General features: G+C 55.3%; 1 protein-coding gene across 1 annotated transcript; it reads left to right on the top strand.

The window, feature by feature from the left end:
* The first annotated feature begins 21149 nt into the window (after positions 1-21149).
* LOC126643551 (C-C motif chemokine 4-like) lies at positions 21150-21794 on the top strand. The gene is made up of 3 exons (XM_050321986.1): positions 21150-21225; positions 21408-21522; positions 21689-21794. Exons 1-3 carry the CDS (start codon positions 21150-21152, stop codon positions 21792-21794), a joined length of 297 nt encoding a protein of 98 aa, XP_050177943.1.
* The last annotated feature ends 937 nt before the right edge of the window (positions 21795-22731 follow it).

The raw sequence follows: 22731 nt of genomic DNA, 5'->3' as shown, positions 1-22731 counted from the left end.
AATAAGAATTCCAAGCGCTGTTCTTCCAAAGGAAAAAGAAAAAAAAAATAAATAAAGGGGAGGAAAAAAAGCTGAATTAAAGCGCTCCCCCAAGGGAAAAAAATAAAGAAAACAACAAGAACGTAACAAAAAAACCCCACAACCCAGAGCTGGGTGAATAATTAATCCCAGGCAGATGCGATTAATCGTTGGCAGGAGCAGCTCGGCGGCGGAGTCCCCGCATCCGAAGGCAAAGTTTGGGGGGGGGGACGCCGGGGCTCAGCCGCTGCCCCCCCGGCAGGGCTGGAAGCGGGGAGACCCCGCCATGAGCGTGGAAAGGAGGGGGGTCCCCGCCTCCTCTGTCCTGCCCCTTCGGATTAAAGAAGGGGTGCACCCCTCCTGCTCGCAGACGGAAGGAAAGAGGGGGTGCAGGAGCCTTGGGCAAAGCGGCAAGTTGAGGGGGGTCGTGCCTCTGGCCCCGCTCCGAGCCCCCCCCACCTGTGCCGTGCCGAGCCGAGCCGGGGGGGCCCCGCTGGGCGCTCCGGTGGCCGCTCGCCCGGCCGGAGCCGCATCGGGCTCCGGTGGGTGCCAGCGAGGGGAGGGCGGCAGGGGGAGGCGCCTTCCTCCTCCTTCTCCTCCTCCTCCTCCTCTCCCGCTCCCCCCTCCTCTTCGGGCGAGGAGGTCCCCGCTGGTGCAGCGCGATGCGATGCAGCGCCCACCCTCCCCTTCCCGATCCCCCCGAGCCACTTCCCAGCGCCCCCCCCTCGCCCCAGCACCCCGGGGTGCGGCGGGAGGGGCTGCCCAGCCCTGCCCTCCCCTGGGGACCGTGCCCCGACACCGCTGCAATGCAAGAGGGTCCAGAAAAATGGGGACTTGGGACCCCTAAAGGAGGGCAAGAAGAACGGAGCGAGGAGCACATACCTCGTCACCCCCGTGATGGAGAGGGACAGAAGGGTTCGGTCACTTCTCACCACCCTGGAGGACCCTGCCCCATCCCTGCTGTGACCAGGGTGTCCCTTGCCTCCCTAGCCCCCTCTGCTAGTGCCACCCACGGGTATCATCAGCCTTGTCACCCCACTCCCTGCAGCACTAAGGACACAGGCAGGGCCTGGCTACAGCCCCCACACATGGCTGGGGATGGCTGGGGACCCCCTGTACCCCTCAGGGATGGGGGAACCAGTCACCCCTGTCCCTCATCGGCTGCCTGGTCCCCTGCACATCCAGGGGTTGTCTCCTGCAGAGCCCAGAGATGTTTTCAGCATGGATGGGGAGGGATTCCCCTTGTCCTGGCTTGCTGCTACAGAGCCATGGGAGAGTTGGGTTTTTGAGGAGCAACGCTGCCTTCACACCCCGGGAGTGCCACACTCCCCTCAGCCACACGGTGGCCAATGGGGATGTGTGAACATTTGGGAACCGAGTCCCCATCACAGCCTACACACCCATCACATTCCCTGCATGGCTCCTGTGAGCATCTACCATGGCTGGTTCGGCCACCCCAGCCAAAGGGTGGGTTTTCCTGCACCCACCAACCCCCTCACCCCCTCAGGAGCCTTCACCCCCTCTGCTGCCGAACATTTCCCCATCTCCCTTCACCAGGAAATATTGGCCAGCACGTTCATCCTGGCAGCCTCATTTACAGTGGAAGTGCATAAGACATCTCCATTAATGCCAAAATAATTCACGGCAATTAATAGGATTGACCTTGAGCGGTGACAGAAGCTGAAGATGCCCCCAAGAAGCAGCAGCCTGGTCGTGCAGAGGGGGGAGGATGGACCCTGGACCGAGCCCTTGCACACCCCCAGCATCTCTGGGTGCTGCTGGGAGGTCTTTGCAAAGCGTGCTGAGGAATGGCAGAGGGGTCAGGGCGAAGGAGAGTAGGGAGATGGGATGTGCCCCAAAAGCCACCGCCTGGAGTTCTGGGGGAAGGGCTGAGCACCGTTTCTGATGACTGGAAAAGGCCCGGCTGCTGCGGGAGCGGCTCCTGCCACCGCCCAGCTCTCGCTGCTTGTTTTCATAAAAATCCCATGATTTATAAGCCAATCTCCCGATTGCTTTGGGAAGGGGAGGGCTGACTCACGGGCTGGATCCCCAGGGATGGAGGAGCATTAGACAGAGCAAAGCAGCGGCCAGGCCATGATTTGCCTCTCCCCAGCCTGCCCAGAGGGCGATGGGGCACAGCCTGAGTTTCCCCACTCCAAAACAGACCCCTGGGGTCGGGAAATGGGATGATGACAGGACCATGCTGCATCCTTCTCCATCTTGGGATCCTTCTCCCACTGATGGATGAGAGCTTTTAAAGAGGGATGTTTGGGTGCAATCCCTCCTGCGTTCCCGCGGCGCCTCTGGCAGGTTCTTGGCACCACTGCTGGGATATTTTTCAGCTGTTACAGAAATAAGTATTTTTACCCCAGCTGGATTTTATTTATGACTCCAGCTCTGGCAGGCGGAGGGGCTGGGGTGGGCAAGAGCAGGCGGCTGTGATCTCTCTTTCCCCAGTGAAGATCAAAGCTGGGATTGCCACTTGTGTTGGGGAGATAAATCCTGTTATTTTAGTCAAAATGTGACTCCAGCGCAGGGTCCCAACTTTGTGGGGCCTGCCTGAGCATCTCCTGCTTTTTTGGGCATGCGATGCACTGGAAAGCACAAGCAAAGATTTCCCAAAGAGTTATCCCCCCAAAAAAACACACTGAGGGATGTCCAGGCAGGATGGGGTCTGGCTTCATTCCCAAAAGCACCACATCCACCCAAATCACAACAGCCCCTTGAGCCCCTACACAGAGAAGGATTTTGGGGTGCAAACCCTGGAGGCACTTTCCGTGTGGATAAATCCCGGCTGTGGGAGCAAACCCCAAGCGAGAGCATTAGTGCCAGGTCGGGCAGAAAGCATCGCCGCCGTGCCGGGACAGCCCGGCCTCTCCCGGTAATCCCTGCCCGGCGTTTCACCTGCCAGTAATCCCGGAGGCAGCACTAATCGCTGGGATAACAGTGCCCGGGAGGTGCTAATCACCAAATCCAACCCTAATCCCTGTGGGAGCCTCTGGGGAGGTGTCGTGGCAGAGCCAAGCCACCAAGGCAGGCGGGCAGCAGGCACAGGGGCTGCTGTGGAGGGGATGAAAAAGGGGTCCAGGGGGAACCCACCTTTCCCTTTCCATGGAGAAACTGAGGCACCCACAGGGATAATGCCCACCAAGACACATCTGAGCTTCCTCCAGCTCCACTCGTTGTCTCCAAGGGTTGTGCAAGGATCTTGCTGTGATAAGACGGAGCTGTGAAGGGCAGGGAGGGCTCCTGGTGTGCAAACCCCACTCTGGATGCACTGGCATGAGGCAACACACACCAAACCCCACAAAAACAAAAGCCAAGAGCCAGGACTGAGGTTTGCCCCTGGAGAAACACCCTGGGCTGTTTTTTTCCACGCTGTGACCCCAAGGACCCTCCAACGAAGATAAATTACCTATAAACTAGAAAGAATTGAAACAAAATGCCCTGGGAACGCCCCAGGACAATGAAACCCTCACTCCAAGCCTCCAGTTTTGCCATTATTTTCCAATAAAGATTGATTCAGGCAGGGAAGTTCCTTGCCTGCAAGCAGCTCTCTCCGACGGTGGCTGCCTTGTTAGTGGCTGGAGCATCACACCCCGGCCCGACAGCTAATTCTGTGTGGGAGTTGAATGGCTGATCCTGGAACGTGATTAAAAATATATATCAATTCCCTCCCTTCCAGAGCAGTGCCCGAAATACATTTGTATCATCCGCCTTTCCTTATATAGTTCTGATAATGACATAAATATAGAAGTCTCGTAATTGCCATAAATTAATTTTATATTATTATTTCTAAGGCAATGGGAAAAAAAAAGGCCTTTCATTGTAATTAATTGTCCAGCTGGATTCCTCACGGGGCTCGTGGCTTGTTTCGTGGATCCGTGGCTGTGTCTTGATGTTCCCCTTCTCTCTGCCCATTTGAGGACTGCCTCTATCACTGGTCCCCAGGGTCATCCCATGGGCCTCCTTCTTCCCAGGGGGATGCTGGTGGAGGAAAATGGGTGGGAAGAGCAAGAAACGGGCTCAGATACTTCACCACCGAGACGCTGCGGGTCCTGGGCCCACCCCGTGCTACCCAAGACCGGCAAATTGTTTTGACTTTTGGGTGCCCCAAACAGTGTAACGGCACATTAGATATCAGATGCAATATTTATAATATTAAAATGAATATTTTAATAGCCTATAAAAGCAGCGGAAGGGTGAATCAAAGCAGTCGCGTCGAGCCCTTTCCTTCTTGCGAGATAAAAATGTTTCATTTCAATTTTGCTGTTTGGATTCGTCTTTGCCTCGACTTTTACGTTCTATTAAAATATTAATTCCAGGCTATAACATCGGACTTTAATATTTTATCTGATATAACAAGTCAACATTATCAAAGTTGTTGGGGCTCAGCATGGGAGAATAAAGGGGGATGAAAGGGCCCCATGAGAGGGAAACTCTGTGGCCTCGGTGGTTCCAAGGGGAACATCTCAGTGGACCAGCAGTTATGTTTTTCCCCTTTCATTCCAAAAGACATTATCGCATGGGGAAATTTCTCCATCTCATTTTTTTTAATTTTCTTTATTTCTGAGAGATAAAAAAAGACAAGAGGCAAACGCCAAAGCTTGGGTTTCCCTTGCAGGGCAGGACCAGTGTGTAAATCCCTGTGTCCAGGTGCTGGGTTGTGCTTCATGTGCTTGTGAGAGCATCCACTGCATCCAAAACACCCTGATTTGAACAGAGCATCCCAACATCCTCGCAGAGAATTGATGAACATGACGTTTCTCAGGGATTCAAAGCACCTAATTACAGCAGCTCGTTAGGAGGGGGCGGTTATCTTGGCAGCCAGGGAGGCCAACAATAGTGTTTCTTTTCATGTCTTGCTCTTTGTTTTGGGTTTGGTTTCCCCCCCCTTCCAAAAAAAAAAAGTAGTGAAGATTTGGAAGAGGGTTTAGCCACTGGATGAGTTTAAAAGCTGCTCCTCTGGGCTGACAGCAGCACTGAGGCCACGGGCACCCAGTGCTGGGGGTTGTTAGGTGTGGGGAGCAGCACAGGGAGGACCAGCACGTCATTTTAGTGTTATTTTGGAAGGATTGAGGGGATTTGCAGCACCTACATCAAATATCAAGCTCTTGAGGTGAGCGAGGCAGCAGCAGATTCTGGGAAACCAAAGGCAACAGGTTCTGCCTTAAAGAAAAGCACATTCTGCATCCTGACCTCGGGGTGTTTGTGTTGCCTGGGTCCCGAATATATAAACATATTAAAAAATGCATAATCTCTTTTTTTTCCAGCCTCATTCCACACACTGTGCAGTTTGGGACCTTGCAGGGGTGCAGGAGGGCACATAGAAGCTCTGTCCCCAAGATGGGTCCCCACTGCATCCCCCTGCTCTCCTCAAGGGACACCCAACTGCCCTGACTCACCTTTCCACTCCATCTCCACCCCCTTCCCTGCCTCTCTGGCCCAGATGGAAGGACAGATAGAGAAAAGCACTTAAGAGGAGAACAGCCCATTTGCTCTGGTTTCCCAGTTGCCCCCTCGCTTGGCTTGGCTCAGGCAGTTTGATTTTCTGGAGGCTTTTAGGCCTCCCTGGGTCCCTGATCAGATCAGGGGCTGTGGCTGTGGGGGGAACTGGGGGCTGTGCAGCCCTTAATGGTGTTGTTGGGCTGAGCTCACTGAGCTCACCACGGGGCACAGCCTTGGTGTCCATCACACCAAACAGCTCCTGGCCAAGCCCCCTCTGGAGCACATGAGCTCCAAGCTTCTTTCTCCACCCCTCTCCATCTCCCTGGCTGGGATGCTCTGGCCTGTCATATCCCAGGTAATTTGTGGGCAGTGGAAGTGTTGGATTGAAGCTGGGTTGATTTGCAGGGTGAGAGGTACAGGAACGTTCTGGGAGGCCTCAAATCAGGCGAGATGTGCTCAGTGAGGTGTGTACCGAGCAGCGAGTCCTCAGCATCCTGACATCCTGTATCTCCCTCCCAGGAAGGGGCTGGTCATCTCCAGGGTGGATTCACCTAGGAATTAAATTAAAAAGGCTGTTTGGCCAGTTCCCCTGCTCCTGAGATGCTCAGGCTGGTGTCCACTGCATCCCCATCCACCCCACATCCATCCATCCATCCATCCATCCATCCATCCATCCATCCATCCATCCATCCATCCATCCCTCCCTCCCTCTATACCCTCTCCCTGCTCATCCACCCCTCCATGCATCCCTCCATCCCTCACCCATCCTCTATCCCTCCAACCCTCCCTCCACCCATCTCTCTCCCTTCTTCCCTCCATCCCTCCCTCAACCCCTCCCACACTCCCTTTCGCTGCCTCCTCCCACAGATGCTCCTCATCTCTTGTCCCCTCTGCCCATGGCCACTGTCACCTTTCCAGGTGAGGACCCCCAGACCAGGGGACCCCTCCACTGCCCCCCTGGCACCACCTGGCCAGGGCTGAGACCCCTCCCCAGCCCAGCAGAGAGGCCCCAGCAGGGAGCAGGACCCCCTTGTCCCTTCACTGGACCTGTCACAGCAGCATCTATCGAGGACAAGGGTGGCACTGGGTGAAGGGCTGGGACCAGTTGAACATCCCACAGCCTGGCTTGTTTTTGGAGGATGAGTTTGCTCTTGGGCACGGGGTGGTGGCAGCTCTGGGGTCACACCTCCCTACAGGACACCCACTGCCCAAGCTGGGCTCTGCTGCACCCCAAAACCCACCCAAGCATCACCAAAACACCAGAGCCCAGCAGCAGGAGGGGGGGTTTCCCCGTGCTCCCTCTGTGCCTCCTCCCACGGGACGTGGTTTCACACCAGCAGACACTTCCCCAGGGGATCTCCCTCCACGGCTGGCAGAGAGCTGGAGTAGTAATTGCAAGCAAGGAGTAATCAAACACATCCCAAATTCCCTCCGGAGGCTCCCAGGAGGCTGTCGGGGCTCCGCTGCAGGCAGACAGGGCACCTGCCCACCCTGGCAAGCTGAAACCCCCGCCCACCAGCCTCGGGAGGCGAAACCAGAGCCTGGCTTTTATCCCGGAGCTTGGAGCTCCATCCCCAGCGCCTGCCCGGCTGGCATGTCCAGTGGGATAACGATGGAGCAGCTGCTAATTCAGCTGGGTCAGCCCCAGCGCTGCCTAATGGGCACCCCGGTAATGGCCAGGGTGTCCTGGGGGTACAGGATCCCAGCTGGAGCAGCGTCCAGCAAAACCCTTTCCTTCCTGCCATTAGTAACTCCCAGCTGGGATTTGGGCTGCTCCCATCCCTCCTGGAGGGGAAGAACCCCCTGGAAGACCATTTAGGACCATGAATTTTTCAGGAGGCTCATTTAGCAGCAAACATCTCCCCATCTGGTTTTGTGCAAAGTGGATTAACCCCTTCAGCAGCCGCGGGGTGGGGATGGAGGAGGGAGATGGGGAGTGGGAAGGGGCTGCTGCGATTCGGGGATGGAAAATGCAGTGGGAAGGCAGAGGTAGGAGCAGGAGCTGGGTTCAGCTTATTGGTTTACTCTCAGTGGCCAACAGCAACCTGCTGCCTGCACCACAGGCTGGAGCTGGCAGGGAGTGGGCAGCAGCAGCCCTGGAGGCAGCAGAAACTTGGTCTCACCCAAAATACACCCTAAACAAGCAGGAAAACCCCTCACTGTGCACCTGGGCATTTGCAGGATGCAAAACTCTGCTGGGAAACCCGTGCAAAGAGCCTTGCCTGCATCTCCCATCACCTGCACCGAGCCTCTGGCACCACAGGCAATCCGTGTCCGACACAAAGGAGCCACCACACAGGGCTGGGAGGCGTCGGGGAAAATAGCATTTGAACTACAGCCATTGCTGGAGTCTGGAATAATTATAGCACTGGGATCCAAAGAGCCTCCAAAAGAGCCTCCATTTCTCTGCTGAATACGCAGCAGTCCTTTAAAATAAAAGAAAACCCCCAGAAAGTCCACACATGGGAGGGGATGGTGGGGAATGGCCAGGAGACAGGGAGGATTCTCCAGTGGGATAGTTGCTGGGCTGTCTCGGGGAAGAATAAGGGAAAAAATCACAATCTTCTGGCAAAATCTGGTGTTTAAGGTTTCAAGCAACAATTTCTATCAGAGCTGAGTGGTTTTTCAACAAAACACTCGTGCCCTTGATGGTGTCTGGCCAAAGATGATTCAGTATTTGGCTACAGGTGGTCACATCTCAATTAAGGCCCTCGATGTCTTCAGTGACGCGTCTGATGCATCCTTTCCATCGACCTGCTAATGGGGCTGGGCGTGGGGATGGTTTTTCTGATGTCTGCAGCCCTTTTTGAACCTTTGGGAGGAGGGGGGTGTCTGCTGGATGATCACATCCTTCCTCAGCCTCATCTTCCTCTTCCAGAGCTGGGTGTGGAGAGTGAGGGTCCCCTCATTCGCCCAGGGGCTGCCAGGGTGTGGGCTGCATTTCCCCAGCCTGGGGCTGTGCTTTTCAAAGTCAAAAGAGGCTGTCAAAAGGACTGAACCCCTGCCACTGACTTACAGGGTGTCCTGTGTCACCTCCCCTTTCTTTTGCCCCAGTGCACAGGTCAGAATGGGTTTGCTTTTCGGGTCATTTTCAGAAGGCCACAAAAGGGGAGCAAAGGAGGAGCTGAGCTCTTCCACCACATCCCATGGCTGGGGGTCCCACTGCAGCCCCCCACCAGCCCTGGTTCTGGCTCTGCCTGTAGGTGAATTTTGGGGGAGCAGCACTTGATTTAGGGTTTCACAAGAGCCAGGACACACAAACCACTGGGATTTGTTACAAACTGCCCTGACCAACCAATATGTCCCCTCCAAGATACCCCTCCAAGCAACCAAGCTGCCTGCTCCTGTGGAAAAGCCCTTCCTCACCCTCTCTGAGGGCAGATGCCCAAGACCCCCAAGGCTTGAGGGGCTGAACCCCCTTTGCAAGCTTTTCTGTGCCCTTCCCCTTACATCCCACAGGGTCTTGGCCCATCCTTGGCTCTGACAGTGGGTGATTTAATTTTACCATCAGAGCATCCTTTAAAGGCAGCTCAGTCTGAGGGATCATGTCACAAGTACAGCCCAGAGGCTGCAGTTCAGGGGGACCCCGGGCTGGCCTGTGGGATGTCACAGCACCGGCACTGCACAAGTTTCTTCTCTGTATCATCAGGCATTGCCCTGGCACAAACAAAATCCTCCCAAAACAACCAGGCAGCAAGAAAAACAAGAATATGCAAAAGCCAGGCATGGGATGACAGTGAGTTTCTGCCTGGCTGCACAGGGAGGGGTCTGTGGTGGCACAAACAGTGCCCGCTCCCGACGCTCCCTGCCAGTGACACCGAAGGGAGCTGCGAAAGACTCCATTTGCTTCACCCAGAGTAGAAAAAAATAAAATAAAATAAAATAATAATAATAGAAAAAAGACATTTGCAGCCTTGAAAGATTTATGTTCTCCCTCCAGAAGCTGGTGAGACCATGCAGGCTCTGTGGAGGTGCTCAGTGCCAGGGATGCTCCTGGGAGGGGCGATTCCCATGGGAAAAGCCAGGTCGGTGGGCATGTGAGAGCACCTGTCCAGCCCAGTTCCATCCATTAGTGATCTTAATTAATTACCCACCTCATGCACTGCCCACTCTTAGTTATGTGTCTGTGAGACCCCTGGGTGGTAGCAAGAGCTGTGGCTGAGCAGAGGGACCCCGAAACAGGCAGAGGGACCCCAGGCTGAGAAGAGGAACCCCAAACGAGCCTCTCCCCAGTGCAGAGCCATGGTTTGAGTTGCTGGGTCGCTGCAGATGTGCTGGTGCTGGCTAAACCCAGAGAAAAATCCTTCCCACCCCCAAACTGAGAGTGGAAAGGTCCCGACTCAGCCCTGCCATCCTTCCCATGGGCTGTAGCCCCCCCAGACTGGCAGCAGCCCAGCCCAAGCTGGGGGAGCAGCCCCCGAGGCCCCGTGGCTCTAACAGCAATTAACAGCAGCAATTACCAGATCGATGCTGGTGCTGGCCCAGGGTGAGCCCCGCTCCCCTCGGGACCCCCCGACTCGCCGTCTCCCATCTGCCTCCCGGAGCTCCCTGGAAAACGCGCCGGCGCCAGCGTTATCAGCCCGGCCCCGAGCCAGACCTGCCCGAGCGGTAGCGCCATCCCAGGAGCCCGACGGCTATTTTTAATCCCACTAAAAAGCAGGCAATTTGTCGCTTAAGTCTCCGTCCCAGACTCCGGCTTACCCAGGCGGGAAGGGAGCGGCGGTTCCGGCAGCAGCCCCTGCGTGACCAGCCCCAAAGCCTGGTGACAAGGAGGGTGATTTGCTGTTTAGGGTCTGTGACAGCAGGTGGTCCCAGTCCTCGGGGCTAGGATTGGACCCTGGGGCCAGGAATGGACCCTATTCTAGTCCTTATTTCCTTATTCCTTGTTCCTTATTCCTTATGTTTTTATTCCTTGTGTCTTATTCTTTATTCCTTATTATCCATTCCTTATTTCTCATTCCTTGATCCCTATTCCTTATGCCTTATTCTGCATTTCTTATTCTCTATTCCCTATTCCTTATTCCATATTCCCCATCCCTTTTTCCCTATTCCTTAAGCCTTATTCTTTATTCTTATTTTTTATTCCTTATTCCATATTCCTCATTCCTTATTCTGCATTTCTTATTCCTTATTCCTCCTTCCTTTGTCCTTATTCATCTCCTTGTTCCTCCAGGTTTGCCTCTGGGTGGCACAGGAGTGGGATGGGATGGGATGGGATGGGATGGGATGGGATGGGATGGGATGGGATGGGATGGATCCCACCAGGGCAGCTTTCAGATCCTGTCCTGGCCAGCTGCTGCAACTGGCAGGGATTATCCTCTGGCAAACAACTGAACTGCCTTTCCCCCTGACAGAATCCCAGGTTATGGGCTTGGCAGGTGATCTTTGTACCTCCTTTAGTGAGTAAACTGCAGCACTCACAGCAAACCAACATCTCAAATCAGCCCTGTGGTCATTCCCGAGGGATGCTCTATCCTGCAGCATCCTCAGACCCTCCTCACCCTCGTGATGGAAGAGGAGCCTCGAGGGCAGCACTGCAATGGCCAAAAGGCTGGAAACAGGGGCTGGGGGTAGAAAAAGGAGCAGAGAAACCAGGTGAGGGCCAAGCCAGAGGCTTGGAGAGCAGTGAGTGCGGGGTGGCAGAGTGCCCCACACGCTTCTCCATGACTGCAGCTGGATTCTGGCTCCAGGTTTGGGCAAAGAGAGGAAAGAAAATCCCCCTCCGGAGCCTCAGGGTCGGATGCTTTGAATCACCCACATGGGGTTATTTTTCCGGTTTTTGGCCAAAGCTGCTGGAGCTTGACCTTGAACAAGTGTCTCGTTTCCTTCTGCCAGCCCAAAACTGCCAGGTTTTCAGCAAAATAAAAATAGTAGCTGGGTGAGCGCTGCTGTTCTTCTCCTGCACTGGAACCACAGGCAGATTTTCTGGCACTCCAAACTCCCTGACCTGCCTCTGTGGCCTCGCCACCACCGCAGGGTGACAGCCAGGCCTGGCGGGGGATTCTCAGGTGCCATTTGGGGACACTCAGCAGCAGTGAAAGGGGAGCACGGGGAGGGGAGCGAAGCAAACAGACCCTTCCCATCACCACTGCTTTGCCAAATCTGTCCACTTATTGCTTCTAACATCCTGTTTGCAGCCTAATCGTGGTGGGGGTGGAATTAAGGGTCCCCTCTGAGAGAGCTGTGGTCCGAGCCTGACTCCGGCAGGGCGGCATCGCATGAATGATATTGAATTATTTCCCTGCCGTTTCTGGGAATTGCTGGTTAAGGCTCCTGGACGGCGCTCACTCACAGCTCCTAATCTCATTCACCTGCCATTTACCCTGGGAGCAGAGCAGGAGGCAGGGAGCCTTTCCTGGGTGCACAGAGATGGGCTATCACATTGCTGAAAGAGGGAATCATCAGTATTAACCAGAAGGGCTGCAAATTGCGCTCCAGGGCCCTTCAGGTGTGTGGAGCTGGGGTGCAAAAAAAAAAAAAAAAAAAAGGTGAAAAACGCACCCAAAATTGCTCAAGAGAGGAGAAGGAAGGGAAAAGCAGAAGCTGAGTTTTATTGTGTGGGGGAATTAATCTGCTGTCTGGCTTTATAAACATCATTCCCCAGACACCCAGCTAAGCAACCAAATACCTGGCTGGCACCTGGGAGTCACTGTGTCTCCAGGATTTATCACTGGGGATGAAATGTTCTCCCGCTCCTCAGGATTTCTGGGCCCTAAAGGCGGATCTGGTGACACCAAACAGTTCCAAATTTGATTGAACTTGGCCAAGTTGCTCACAGAAATAAGTAAGAAGGGAGGAAATCTGATGGTTTGGGTTTCTCATTGGCAGAGAGAGATGCTCTGCCTTGCAATTCCTTCTTCCCTTCAAAGTTGCCTTCAGGGATGCTGGAAATACCTGAAATCCAAGCAGCCCCCACCAAAATCTTTCTTTTCAGCCCCCACAGCGTTATCATTTAATTAAATCCAACCCAAAATGCTTTGATTAGAGCACAAGACAGAAATGTGTAATTTTTTCAAAACTTCCTATTAACAAAAAACCACCAAAAGCTGTGAGGGTGGGATTTCCCACCTGGTTTTAGGCAGAACAGAGATGAAGCAGCAGCAGGGATGGATGTGGTGCCCAGCCAGGCATCATCCCTTGGAGGTAGATAGAGGAGAGTTCTGTAAGGGCAATCCCCTTGGCCCCATTATATATTTTGCTAAATTTCGATTATTTTTTGGCTGGAAAGCTTAAAAAAAATAATAAAAATGCCTGTGTCTCATCACACCCATCCATCCCCCCGGGGGTGCTGGTGACCCTCTGTGGGCAGAGCTCCACTCACCCTGCAGGAGAACAGGGCCTGCAGCTCCCTGCCAAAAACAGCAGGGAGGGTACTGACACCCGCTTCACTACTCCTCCTGTCCTCAGTTCCTTTTTTTGTGCTATTGATATGATTTTTTTTTTTCCCTGGCTCATTTCAAGCCTGAGTTCCCCAGACTCTCCCTGACATCTGTTAATATCCCTGAAACGGGAGCCCGAAGGGGCCGGGAGGCTTCGAAACCACAACTGATGCTATTTTCAGGCCATGATGGGATCAGGAGGGGTTTTCCCCACCCTGGGCTCAGTGCCTTGCAGCAGGATGCTCACTGCAGCCCCAGGCGATGCAGGGCATTATCCGGGGGAGTTTTTCCGTGGCTTTGTTGTGTGGGGGCAGCACAGCCCCGTCACAGGCTGTGGGTTGGGGCTGGCAGGAGTCACTGCAAACCATGGCATGGGTACCCGATGAAGCTGGGCTTGTGTTTGCCGGCAGGGCAGAAGCTCCTGAAAGAGGGGGTGAGGGTAAAACACAAATTCTCCCAATAGCAGGGCTGGCCCAGCCCAGAGAGGCCCGGGTGGGGCCGGGCATTTAGTGCCTCCTCAGCCAGCAACGTGCCAAGGGAAGACATCAGCACATCCCACTGGTGCCCAGCCCACAGGACTGCCACCTTCTCTGCTTCCCTCCTCATCATGCGAATTTCAATCACGGAAAACTCCATCTGGATAAAAGAGAAAGCCAGCAATTTTAATGGTTTTTTTTTTCTTCTCCTTTTTCCTCCTTTTTCTTTTTTTTTTTTTTGGTGCATATTGAGCACGCAGCGGATGTAAACTGCGTTATCTGGGTGGCTTGCTGGCTTAGCACAGCCTCTGTTTTACTGTACTAATGACTTTTTACACTCCAGGTAAAATCAGAACAAGACAAGAAGGTTTTAGAAAGCTCGTTCTGACAAATTCCTCACTGTAATTACTGGAGCAGAAAGAACTCATCAGCAGTACATGCCGTTGCTCCGGGCGCTAAAAGTCTCGAGTGGTGAATGGCCCAGATATGGAAACTGCAGCCGCCTCACAGGGCCCGGCAGGTCCCCACGCCGAGGAGGCCAGAGCAGCCCCTCGTGGCTTCCCCTGCCAACCAGGAGCAATTTCATACACGAGTGATCCGGTGCAATCCCGGGGACAGGGACAGGGTGACAGCACTGCTGCGGGGTGTGCAGGAGTGTCGGGCCCTTTGCCACCTTTGGGGGTGGTTAAAGACACCCCACGCTGGGGTTTGGGCGGCTGGTTTGGTTCTCTGAGAACCCCCAGGCTCTGCATTGCTGGGGGGAATGAAAGGTGGGAACCCCTCTAAACCCGTTCCCAGCCCAGCTGGCTCTTGCTGCTCACCCAGGGTCCAGTTCTGCCCTGGATGCTGTGGCGGGGAGAAAATCAGTCAAAATCAAGATCAAAATCAAATCCACCAAAAAGAAGAGGGGAAAATAACACCCTCTTCAGCTGCTGGCAAAGCATCTGCCAAAGTGGTTTCAGCAGCCATCAGCAGGCATGAAATATCCCCTGTTTCACTGCATCCACAGTTCAGGAGATGCCAGAGGACCAGGTTGGAATGGTAAAACCACCAGGATTTCCCCAGATGAAAGAGGACACAGCCCCATGGTTCACTGGTTGGCTGCCACGGGCTGTAGGGACCAACACTGGGATGGAGAAAGGGGACAAGGCAGTGCAGAGGGCTCCTGGGCTTATCCCAGCCCCAGCCCCACATCCTCATCTCCAAGACCTGGTGGTCCAGACCATAAAGCCCAGATCCAGACACCCTCATGGTTGCACCCACAAGCTGCTTCGCCTGCACAAGCAGTGGTTTGGATGGGAAGGGGCTGGGGAAAGCTTTTGAGGCACTTTGGGGGCTGCAAACATTCTGTGCCTGTCCCACATCCCCCAGATCCCTCCTGTGCCTGGCCCAGCAGGCAAGGAAAACCCATCATGGCTTGGCTTTCCAGTTCCCTTCAGCCAAGGCAGGTCCCAGAGAGGGAAATCACCTGAAGGCAAGGGAGGGGGGCCCAAAGCCCAGGGCTGAGCTGTGGTGGGACCCCCAGCTCTCCCCTCAGCCCCAGGCATCCCTGGATGAGGGATGAGGAAGAGACAAGCTGTCCCAATCCTCAATCCTCTACCAGTGACCACAGTAGCCCAGGATGAGCCTCTGGCAAAGGGTGGCATGCATGTGGTCAGGCTGGGGGCTGCTGAGATGTCCCCTGACACAGGGGACGTGAGGACACGGGCCAGGAGAGAGAGACCACAGTGGCACACATGCCCTCCCCTCCTGCCACCCCCCCTGCCACTGCTGTCACCTAAAAGGATTAGTCATTAGGGATTAATAGTGGATTAGACACTCAGGCCCATATGGCTTAAACACCGCGGGCAAAGCATTAGTGAAGCTGAACTGAGTGGGCAGGGGAGGGACAGCCAGGGGGGCAGCTGGAGAGGCAACTGGGGGGCATCCAAGGGGGGGCATGCAGACACCTCTCTGCCCCCAAGAGACAGAGGGTGTCACAGGCACCGGGGCAGGAGGGGGGATTTCAAGCCCAGAGGAGGAAGACATGGACCTAAAGCTGGATGGATACAGAGCAGGGGGAGAAGGCACCTCCAATGTCCTCTGACAAAGCTCAGTCCCTCTGCCCTCACCCCCTGAGCAGCCCCCAGAAGCGCTGCACTCCTGGAAAGCTCCTCCTGTCCCCTGGGAAAGCTGGGAGCTTGGATCCTGACCCACCCTCTGCACTCTCCAGTTCCATTTGCTGCCCTTTGGTTGCTGCCAGTTCATCAAAACTCTTTATGCTGGTGGGCAAAGATGCTCCTTTTGGAGCACCCTGAACCTCCAAAAAGACTGTTTGCAGATATTTTTTGGATGAGTATGCCCAAGTTATCCCTCCCCTGTCCCATCCAGTGGCACAGCAGGGGGTTGGGAAAACAGAGCCTTTCCTTTCAAGGGGCTCCTTCCCTTCCTTCAGGGTCCCTGTGCCCCCCAATCTTGTCCCCAAGTGTGGCTGCAGGCACCCCCGTGCCCCTCACCAGCACCATGAGCCCCCCCTGCACCCACAGAGAGGGGCTGGAGCAAACACGGGGAATGGATCCCTTTGCTCTTAATCTCTATCTGCTAATTAAATATTGATGGTAGTTAAATATTCATAGAACATTTGGCTCAGAGTTTATATCTGTCTTCAGGCATACGTGGGGTCTTTGATGTGTTATTTTTCTGGTCACCCAAGGTCCCAGAAGCCTCCAGACTTGTCAACACTCTTTTGAGGTTTTTTTCTCCCTTTTCCACGTGTTGCTGGTAGAGGGTTTCAGTTCTTTCATCCCCAGCTTCTTTTCCCTCTGTATCCACTTTTCTGATTTTTTTTTTCCCCACAAGGAGTTTCTCATCCCTCCCCAAGGAACACCAGACCAGGGAGAGCTGCTCTCCATGCCCTGCACACCTCTGGGAGGGGGAGGATGGCCAGCAGCAGTGATGGCAGTGCCATGGGATGCGGGAATGGGGCCGAATCCCTTCCACCTTTCTCTTCCAGCCTCTTGGATTTCTCCCCAGATGATTCCCATGGTGCTGGGAGTACCTGAGAGCCTTGTGGTGTCTCCAAAGGGGAAGAACTCAAGGCCACAGAGCTGGGTAAGACCTGCTGCTCTCTGTGCACCTCCATCAGTCAGGAGAAGCCCCGGTGGGTCCCTAAGGGGGAAGGGGTGAGGCACGTCCTGGCCCCGGGGTGCAGCATCCCAAGCCGGGGACCCCAAAAGAAAGAGCACCATGGCCTGGTCAGGCCACGAGGTGGAACAGCTCTGACAGCCGTTCCTTGGGCAGCACTGACATCTTGTGCCGAACGGAGGGAAAACATCATCCAAGGCTCGGAGGGACGCAGGGATCCCGCCACTGCTGCCGCGCCCCAGGCAGGCACCCCAAACCCTGCTCATGCCCCCCACGGGCTGGCACCTCGCCCAGCTCATGGCTCAGCCACTGCCATCAACCCCAAGAAAGCCTTGGGGCCCCAAAAATGGCAAAGGCCAGTGGGACCAAGCCCTGCACAGCTGGTGCTCATCCCCACCATCATCCCCATCATCTCACGATATCCCCCCCATCCCCGTGGAAGCGCCACATCCCATGTTTCCCACTTTGAATTTCCCCCACAGCAAACTCGTCGGGACAGCAGGAGAAAAGGCTTTCCCACAGCTGGTCCAGGAAATATTTGTTAAAGTGCTTTAGGTAAATTCCCAAAAGCAACTCATTCCAAGTGGAAAGAGTGTCCACAGCAGGGCTGCTGCGTGGCCACACCAGCTCCAGCTCCCACCAGCTCGGAGCGATGCCAGGCGTAGGATACACAAGGAAAATACCCTGGGGTGAGCTGGAGGAAATGAATTCATCTCCCGTGGGGTGTCTTTTCCTCCCTGGTCAGGTGGTGTCAGAAAATATGTGTGAAAACTAACAGTCAGCAAGGCCACAAAGGCAGATCGTAGCTGCTGATAGCTGGGAAAACACCACGGGGACCCAGGGCCAAGCCGTGGGGGGGACTCAGGGGGGTGCAACAGAATCCCCCACCCCCTGGAAATGCTGATCCCTGTTACCCATCACTGCCTTCCTGCATCCTGACAGCACTGCTTAGCTTTGGCTCATGTACCTGGAGAAAATCCAGAGAGCCCAGCAAGTCCCTAGTGTGAATTTTTTTAATTACTTTTGTCCCCAGCTCCTGGATGCAGAGGATTTTTTGAGCATCTTGCTTGGGGTTTTTTTAGGTTTTCTTCTTTTTTTTTTCCCACCTGGTTTGTGCCTTCCAGGTCTGTGGGAAATCACAAGGCATGTGCAACCTGCAGGAAATCAGAGTGCAGGTCGGGAGTCAGATGGGACTCTGGGTTTGTTTTCAAGTCTGGCTTTTCAAAGGCCAGGGTTGGGGAGCAGAGGGAAGAGATCACTCAACTCGAGCAGCCCAGCTCTGATCTCAATCTCAAGCAGAGGAGTTTGGTGTTGAAGTCAGGTTTTGAGCCAGGGCTGGTCCCTGTGCGGGGGCTGTCAGGATGCCGGGGGCCAAAGGACACGGGAAATGAGTCAGCCAGAACATGGCAGATACATCGAGGAAGGGAGACAGTTCAGCCTGGGACAGCTGAGAGAGGATGAAATGCTGAGGGACAAGTCTCCTGAAAGGCACAACATGGGTACCACAAAGCCCCTTCCCTCGGGTGATGGGGAGAGGGATTGTCATCCCAGACGAGAGCTTTTCACCTTCGGGATCATCTCTGCCATGGGTGTTCTGAGCACCTCCACACACACTGCTTTGGGTTGAAAACCCTTCCTTTTGGGGCTGCTTTCCCTGTGGTTGGGACAGTGGGATGTAGGGCACTGGCAGATGGGCAATGGAGAGGCAGCCCTGGCAGAGCCACCAGCCAGGACTCCAAAATCAAGAGGGGACCTGCAGCTTTTTCCAGCAACGTCTGTGGCATTTCCAGCACTGCTCCCATGGCTGAAACTGGGGGATAGCCATGCCTTTCCCAGTGAAATCTCCCCTGGAGAAGGATGGCAGCACCAATTCCATCTTATTTCTATAGGTCTGCAGCTTCCAACAGCAGGAGATGGGCTCATCCCTCCAGCCTCAGGGTACCAGGTGATGCCTCAGGGGCTGCAGAACCTGCTCCCCCCTAAGTGAGCAGCTTTGGGGATGAAATCCAGATACCCACTGAGTTTTCCAGCCTTGGAATAAAATTTACTGCTTTTTGGGGAAGTGATGGCATCTGGGCAGGAGCCAGCTGGGCTCTGGAGGAATGTGGGTGGCAGGGGAGAATTATGAGCCACCTCTTCCTGGGGACAGGAGTGGGTGACCCATCCCAATATAACCCATCTCTTCAAGCAGCTGGGGAAGTCCTGGGGGACAAGGACTTTAAAAAAGGAAACAGCACACAGAGGGTGTGAATTCAGTGGTTATCTCAGCGTCAGCCCCGGCAAGATAATGGAAAAGCTGATCTGACCGAGACTTAAAAGGGAGAAGAATAAATCAAACAAATCCCTTATGGAAGCAGACCTGACCTGGCAAAAGCTGCTTTGATCACGGTCGTGACTTTGGCTGCCCCAGCTGCAGCAGCCGCCCCGTCCCGCGGGCGCTGCACTCAGATCTTCCTCCCGCGGGGTTATTGATCGGCTGAAACGAGAAGTGCCGCAGCATCAATAAAGCGTCTGCACACGCGGCTGGGAAAGCCGCTCTCACCCAGGGGCGAGCGATGCTTCCAGGGGGTCTGTGCTGCCGAGCGGCTGTCCCGGTGTGCCCAGCAGCTCCCCCCTGGCAGCCCCAGAGCTGCAGAGCTCGGTCGGGCTGGCTCTGAGCACGGAGGGTGATTAAAGCACCCACACTCCTGCCAGAGTTTCCCCAGGAGCTGCTCTGTTTTCTGCTCGGGGATGAGGAGCAGTGGGGAGCAGCCACGGGGCTGCAGAGTCCGCCGGGACACCCTCACCCCACCCAGAAGAGGGAGGTTTGGAGCAGCTGCAAATTTTTTGGGAAGGGGCAATGAAAGATCGAGCCCCCAGTGGGGTCCTAAATGCCTCTGCCAGCCCCCAGATTTGCCACCTCCCCCAGTGCAGGAGGGGGATCTGTCCCGTCTGTTCTGCAGAGGCCAACCCCTCTGCGGCCAAGCACGGAGCCCAAGGGAGTGCTGGCAAAGAGTCCCCCATGACACAAGGGAAAAAAAGTGAAAAAAGTGTGCTTTTCAGCCCGGATCACCTGCTCCAAAATCCCCTGTCCACAGGGTCTGCTCATCCAACAGGGTCAACACCCGTGCCTGAGGGCAGGGCAGAGGGATGCTGCACGTGCTGGGAATGGCATTCCTGGGCTTCTTCGGCCTGCTGCATCCCAGCATTTTGCCCAGGAGTCTTTAAAAGGCGTTTTTCCCAGACTAATAAATGCTGTTTGGTTTTCCTTATATTTCGTTTTCTTCTTGCAGGGAATATTTCCTGCCCTTAGATGAGCTCCTTGGTGCGTGGGGGTAAGAACAGGGATGAGGGAAAGGATGGATCCAGTAAGGGAAAGGCAAGCCAGGCAGCTGTGCCGGACCAGAACCAGCTCTCATCTGCTTTCCTCTGCTCCCTGAGGAGAGATTAGCTGGGAGTTTGGGTGATGGTGGAAGGTGCTCTGCTCTGCCAGACAAACACAAACCCCTTTGTCTGCACCCAACAGCCCTGGGGCATCACCCTGCCCCACTTCCTGCATCTCACTGTTATCCCATGTGTCCACCCCAAGCAAACTGAGGCTGATTTCTGGGAAATTGCTTTGGAGAAGAGCAAATGGAAGGTTGCATGTGGTCCAACCATGGAGGTGGTCCCCATTCCTGCTCAGGCAGGAGCCTGCCTGGATCATCACTCCATGTCTTCTCCCCATCAGGGCTGCAGTACAGCCCAGGGGGTCCAGAATGCCACAGGGTGCCATTGGCATTCCCAGCCCCACGTGGTGGGATGTGGCTGCCCTGGACAGCTGGGCTGGCGGGGATGTGTGTCTGCATCTCCCCACTGCTTCCCACCATCCGCCAGCTGCCGGCAGCTGGGATGCGCCCTGGGACTCCCAGGGGCTGGGGGGAGAAGGGGCTTTTTTTGACAGCTGCAGCCAAGCAAAATCCAGGAGGGAAGCCCCAAACTGGCCTCTGCCTTTCCCAGCTCAGCACGGCCAAGAACATGAGCTGCAGCTTTGGCACCAAGCGGAGGGAAGTGGAGCCACCTGCCCGTCCTCCCCCTGTCCTCATGGGCCCCAAACACCCCCAAAACCGGCACAGAGATGTTTCTGTGCCTGATGCAACCAAACAGAAGCTGCTTCTCTGTGGGTTTATTTTCTCTGTGGCTTTTTTATTTCTTTTTGGAGGGGGTTTATTTGACTGTTGGTCCCCTGGACTGGGATGCAAAGCGATAGGATATAAAATTTCACGGTGCAGGGGGAGGACATGGACTGTTGGGAGTGTGTGGGGCTGCTGGGGACCCTGCTGGATGCTGTGCCTGTCCCTGGTCCCATTCAAGGGAGATTCCCAGCCCTCTCACCCACCCTGGGGTCCTGCCATGGGGCACACAGCCTGCCCAGAGAACAAGGGTGCAAAACCTTTGGGAACAGCCTATCCATCAGCCCTAACGCTGGAGGCAGGAGCTCAGGAAAAATCCCAAGCCCACTGGATGCCAAAAGCACGTCCTGGGAGTAGATTTTTCTTTTCCCAGGGTTGTGCTGGGAGGGGATCAGTATCACTTACCCTCTGTGCTTTGGGACGTGGCGAGGGACCAGGTCCTCCCCCTGCTCACGCAGCTGCTGGCCCTGGGGGAAGCCAGGCCCCTGCTCCCCATAAAAGCACACGGAGCAGCCCCAGCCCCGGCACTCGGAGCAGCCCTGCCACAATCCACCATGGTGAAGGCAGCCAGCGTGGTCTGCACCCTCCTCCTCCTCCTCACCACGCTGTGCTGGCACAGCCTGGCTCAGAGTGAGCACCGTCATCCCCACGGGATGGGGAACAGGGACAGACCCTGGGACTGTGGGGATGGGTTTGCCTCGTGCATGGGGAGCAAGTGGGCTCTTCCCAAAGAGCTGCCATTCCCACAGCTGGAAGGCTGAGGTGGGAGGTGGGGGTCTCCAGGCTAAGCTGAGCTTGTGCTGTCCCCCCAGGAGCTCCAGCCATGCCGGACAAGTGCTGCTTCAACTTCCAGACCAGAAGGATCAAGAGAGACAACGTTGTTGCCTGTTACCCCACCAGCCCCGAGTGTCCCCACCAGGCTGTGATGTGAGTACCATAAACCCACCCTGGGGGTAAAGCCCTTCTAGATCCTGCCAGACCCCTTGCCTTGCTTTGGTGGGTCCAATCCTGACCTTCTGTGCCTCCTCCAGGAAACTCATCTCTGGGGTCCCTGTAGGACCACCCCACTAACCTCATCTTCTCTCTGCCCCAGTTTCAGAGTGAGGAACGGGAAGGAGATCTGCACCCAGGCAAGCAGGGCATGGGTGAAGAGGTACCAGCAGAGCTTCCAAGTCAGCTCCTTCTCCATCCCCAGCTAGTGGAGTGACCAGAGGCAGCAGGGACTCCTCTCCATAGAGGACACTGCAAAGGCAACCTCTTTGCAGAGGTGGCTGTGGGGACACACTGGGACAGAGCAGCTCATCAGGGACATCCTCCCCACCCCGCTGGGATGACCCTCCCCATCTCCCTGAAGACAAAGGGCCTTTGCCAACCCCGGCATCCCACCAGGATGGAGCGTGCTGACCCTGTGGGATGCTCAGGTCTGGATCCTCTGCCAGTCCCCATGAACCCCAAGGCAGAGAGGCTGCTCCTGCCAGCCTGGCAGCAGCCGAGGGGTTCAGGGGGAGCAGCTCCACCGTTACTTTTTGTACAACACGCTGAACAGAATTAAACGTGATCTCACACAAGCAAACATCTGTCTGTGTGAATGTCTTGGGAGTGGGCAGATCCTGCTGCCGGCTTTCCCAGCCAGGTGCTGGGATCAGTATGGAGCCAGGAAGAGCTGAAGCCACAGCCCTGTCTCTGTGAGGATGTCCAGGGTGAGCGTGGGACCAAACCACGTCCATGCTTTGGGGAAGCACCAGGGAGAGCAGCAACAGGCGGGCACAGCCCATGAGGAGGGGGCTTCCTGTGGACCTCATCCAGCATCCTGAGGGGAAAACCCTGGCCCAAATTCTGTCAGAGGAGCCCCTCAAGGATGCCTGGTTGGGGCCCCACTGACAGCCCAAAATCCCAGTATGCCACAAGATGGACCCTGAGACAGGCATGGCCACCACCATGAGCAGCCACCAGTGGGTCTCAGGGTGGGCAAATCCAGCCCCCACCGAGCCACTCACCCAGTGCAAAATTGCAAGAGAGGCATCAGAACTGATGGCAAGGGGTGGTTTTTGAAAAGAAACTCTCACAGGACCTTGTCAAGTGTGAGCATCATCCTCTGTGGTTTGCTGGTGGTAACCAGACTCAAAACAGACACCC

Source organism: Myiozetetes cayanensis, unplaced genomic scaffold, assembly GCF_022539395.1.
Source record: "Myiozetetes cayanensis isolate MyiCay16 unplaced genomic scaffold, myiCay2020 scf27, whole genome shotgun sequence".
In the NCBI taxonomy this organism is placed as follows: domain Eukaryota; kingdom Metazoa; phylum Chordata; class Aves; order Passeriformes; family Tyrannidae; genus Myiozetetes; species Myiozetetes cayanensis.
The sequence above is the reverse complement of the archived record's forward strand: the minus strand, read 5'-3'. Positions and strand labels throughout refer to the sequence as shown.

What these genes read in the sequence shown, in the direction of transcription:
- LOC126643551 (XM_050321986.1), top strand. Translation starts at nt 21,150, where the DNA reads ATGGTGAAGGCAGCCAGCGTGGTCTGCACCCTCCTCCTCCTCCTCACC. An exon ending in CTGGCACAGCCTGGCTCAGA is followed by an intron (nt 21,226 to 21,407) that starts GTGAGCACCGTC and finishes CTGTCCCCCCAG; the next exon opens with GAGCTCCAGCCATGCCGGAC. An exon ending in TGTCCCCACCAGGCTGTGAT is followed by an intron (nt 21,523 to 21,688) that starts GTGAGTACCATA and finishes TCTCTGCCCCAG; the next exon opens with TTTCAGAGTGAGGAACGGGA.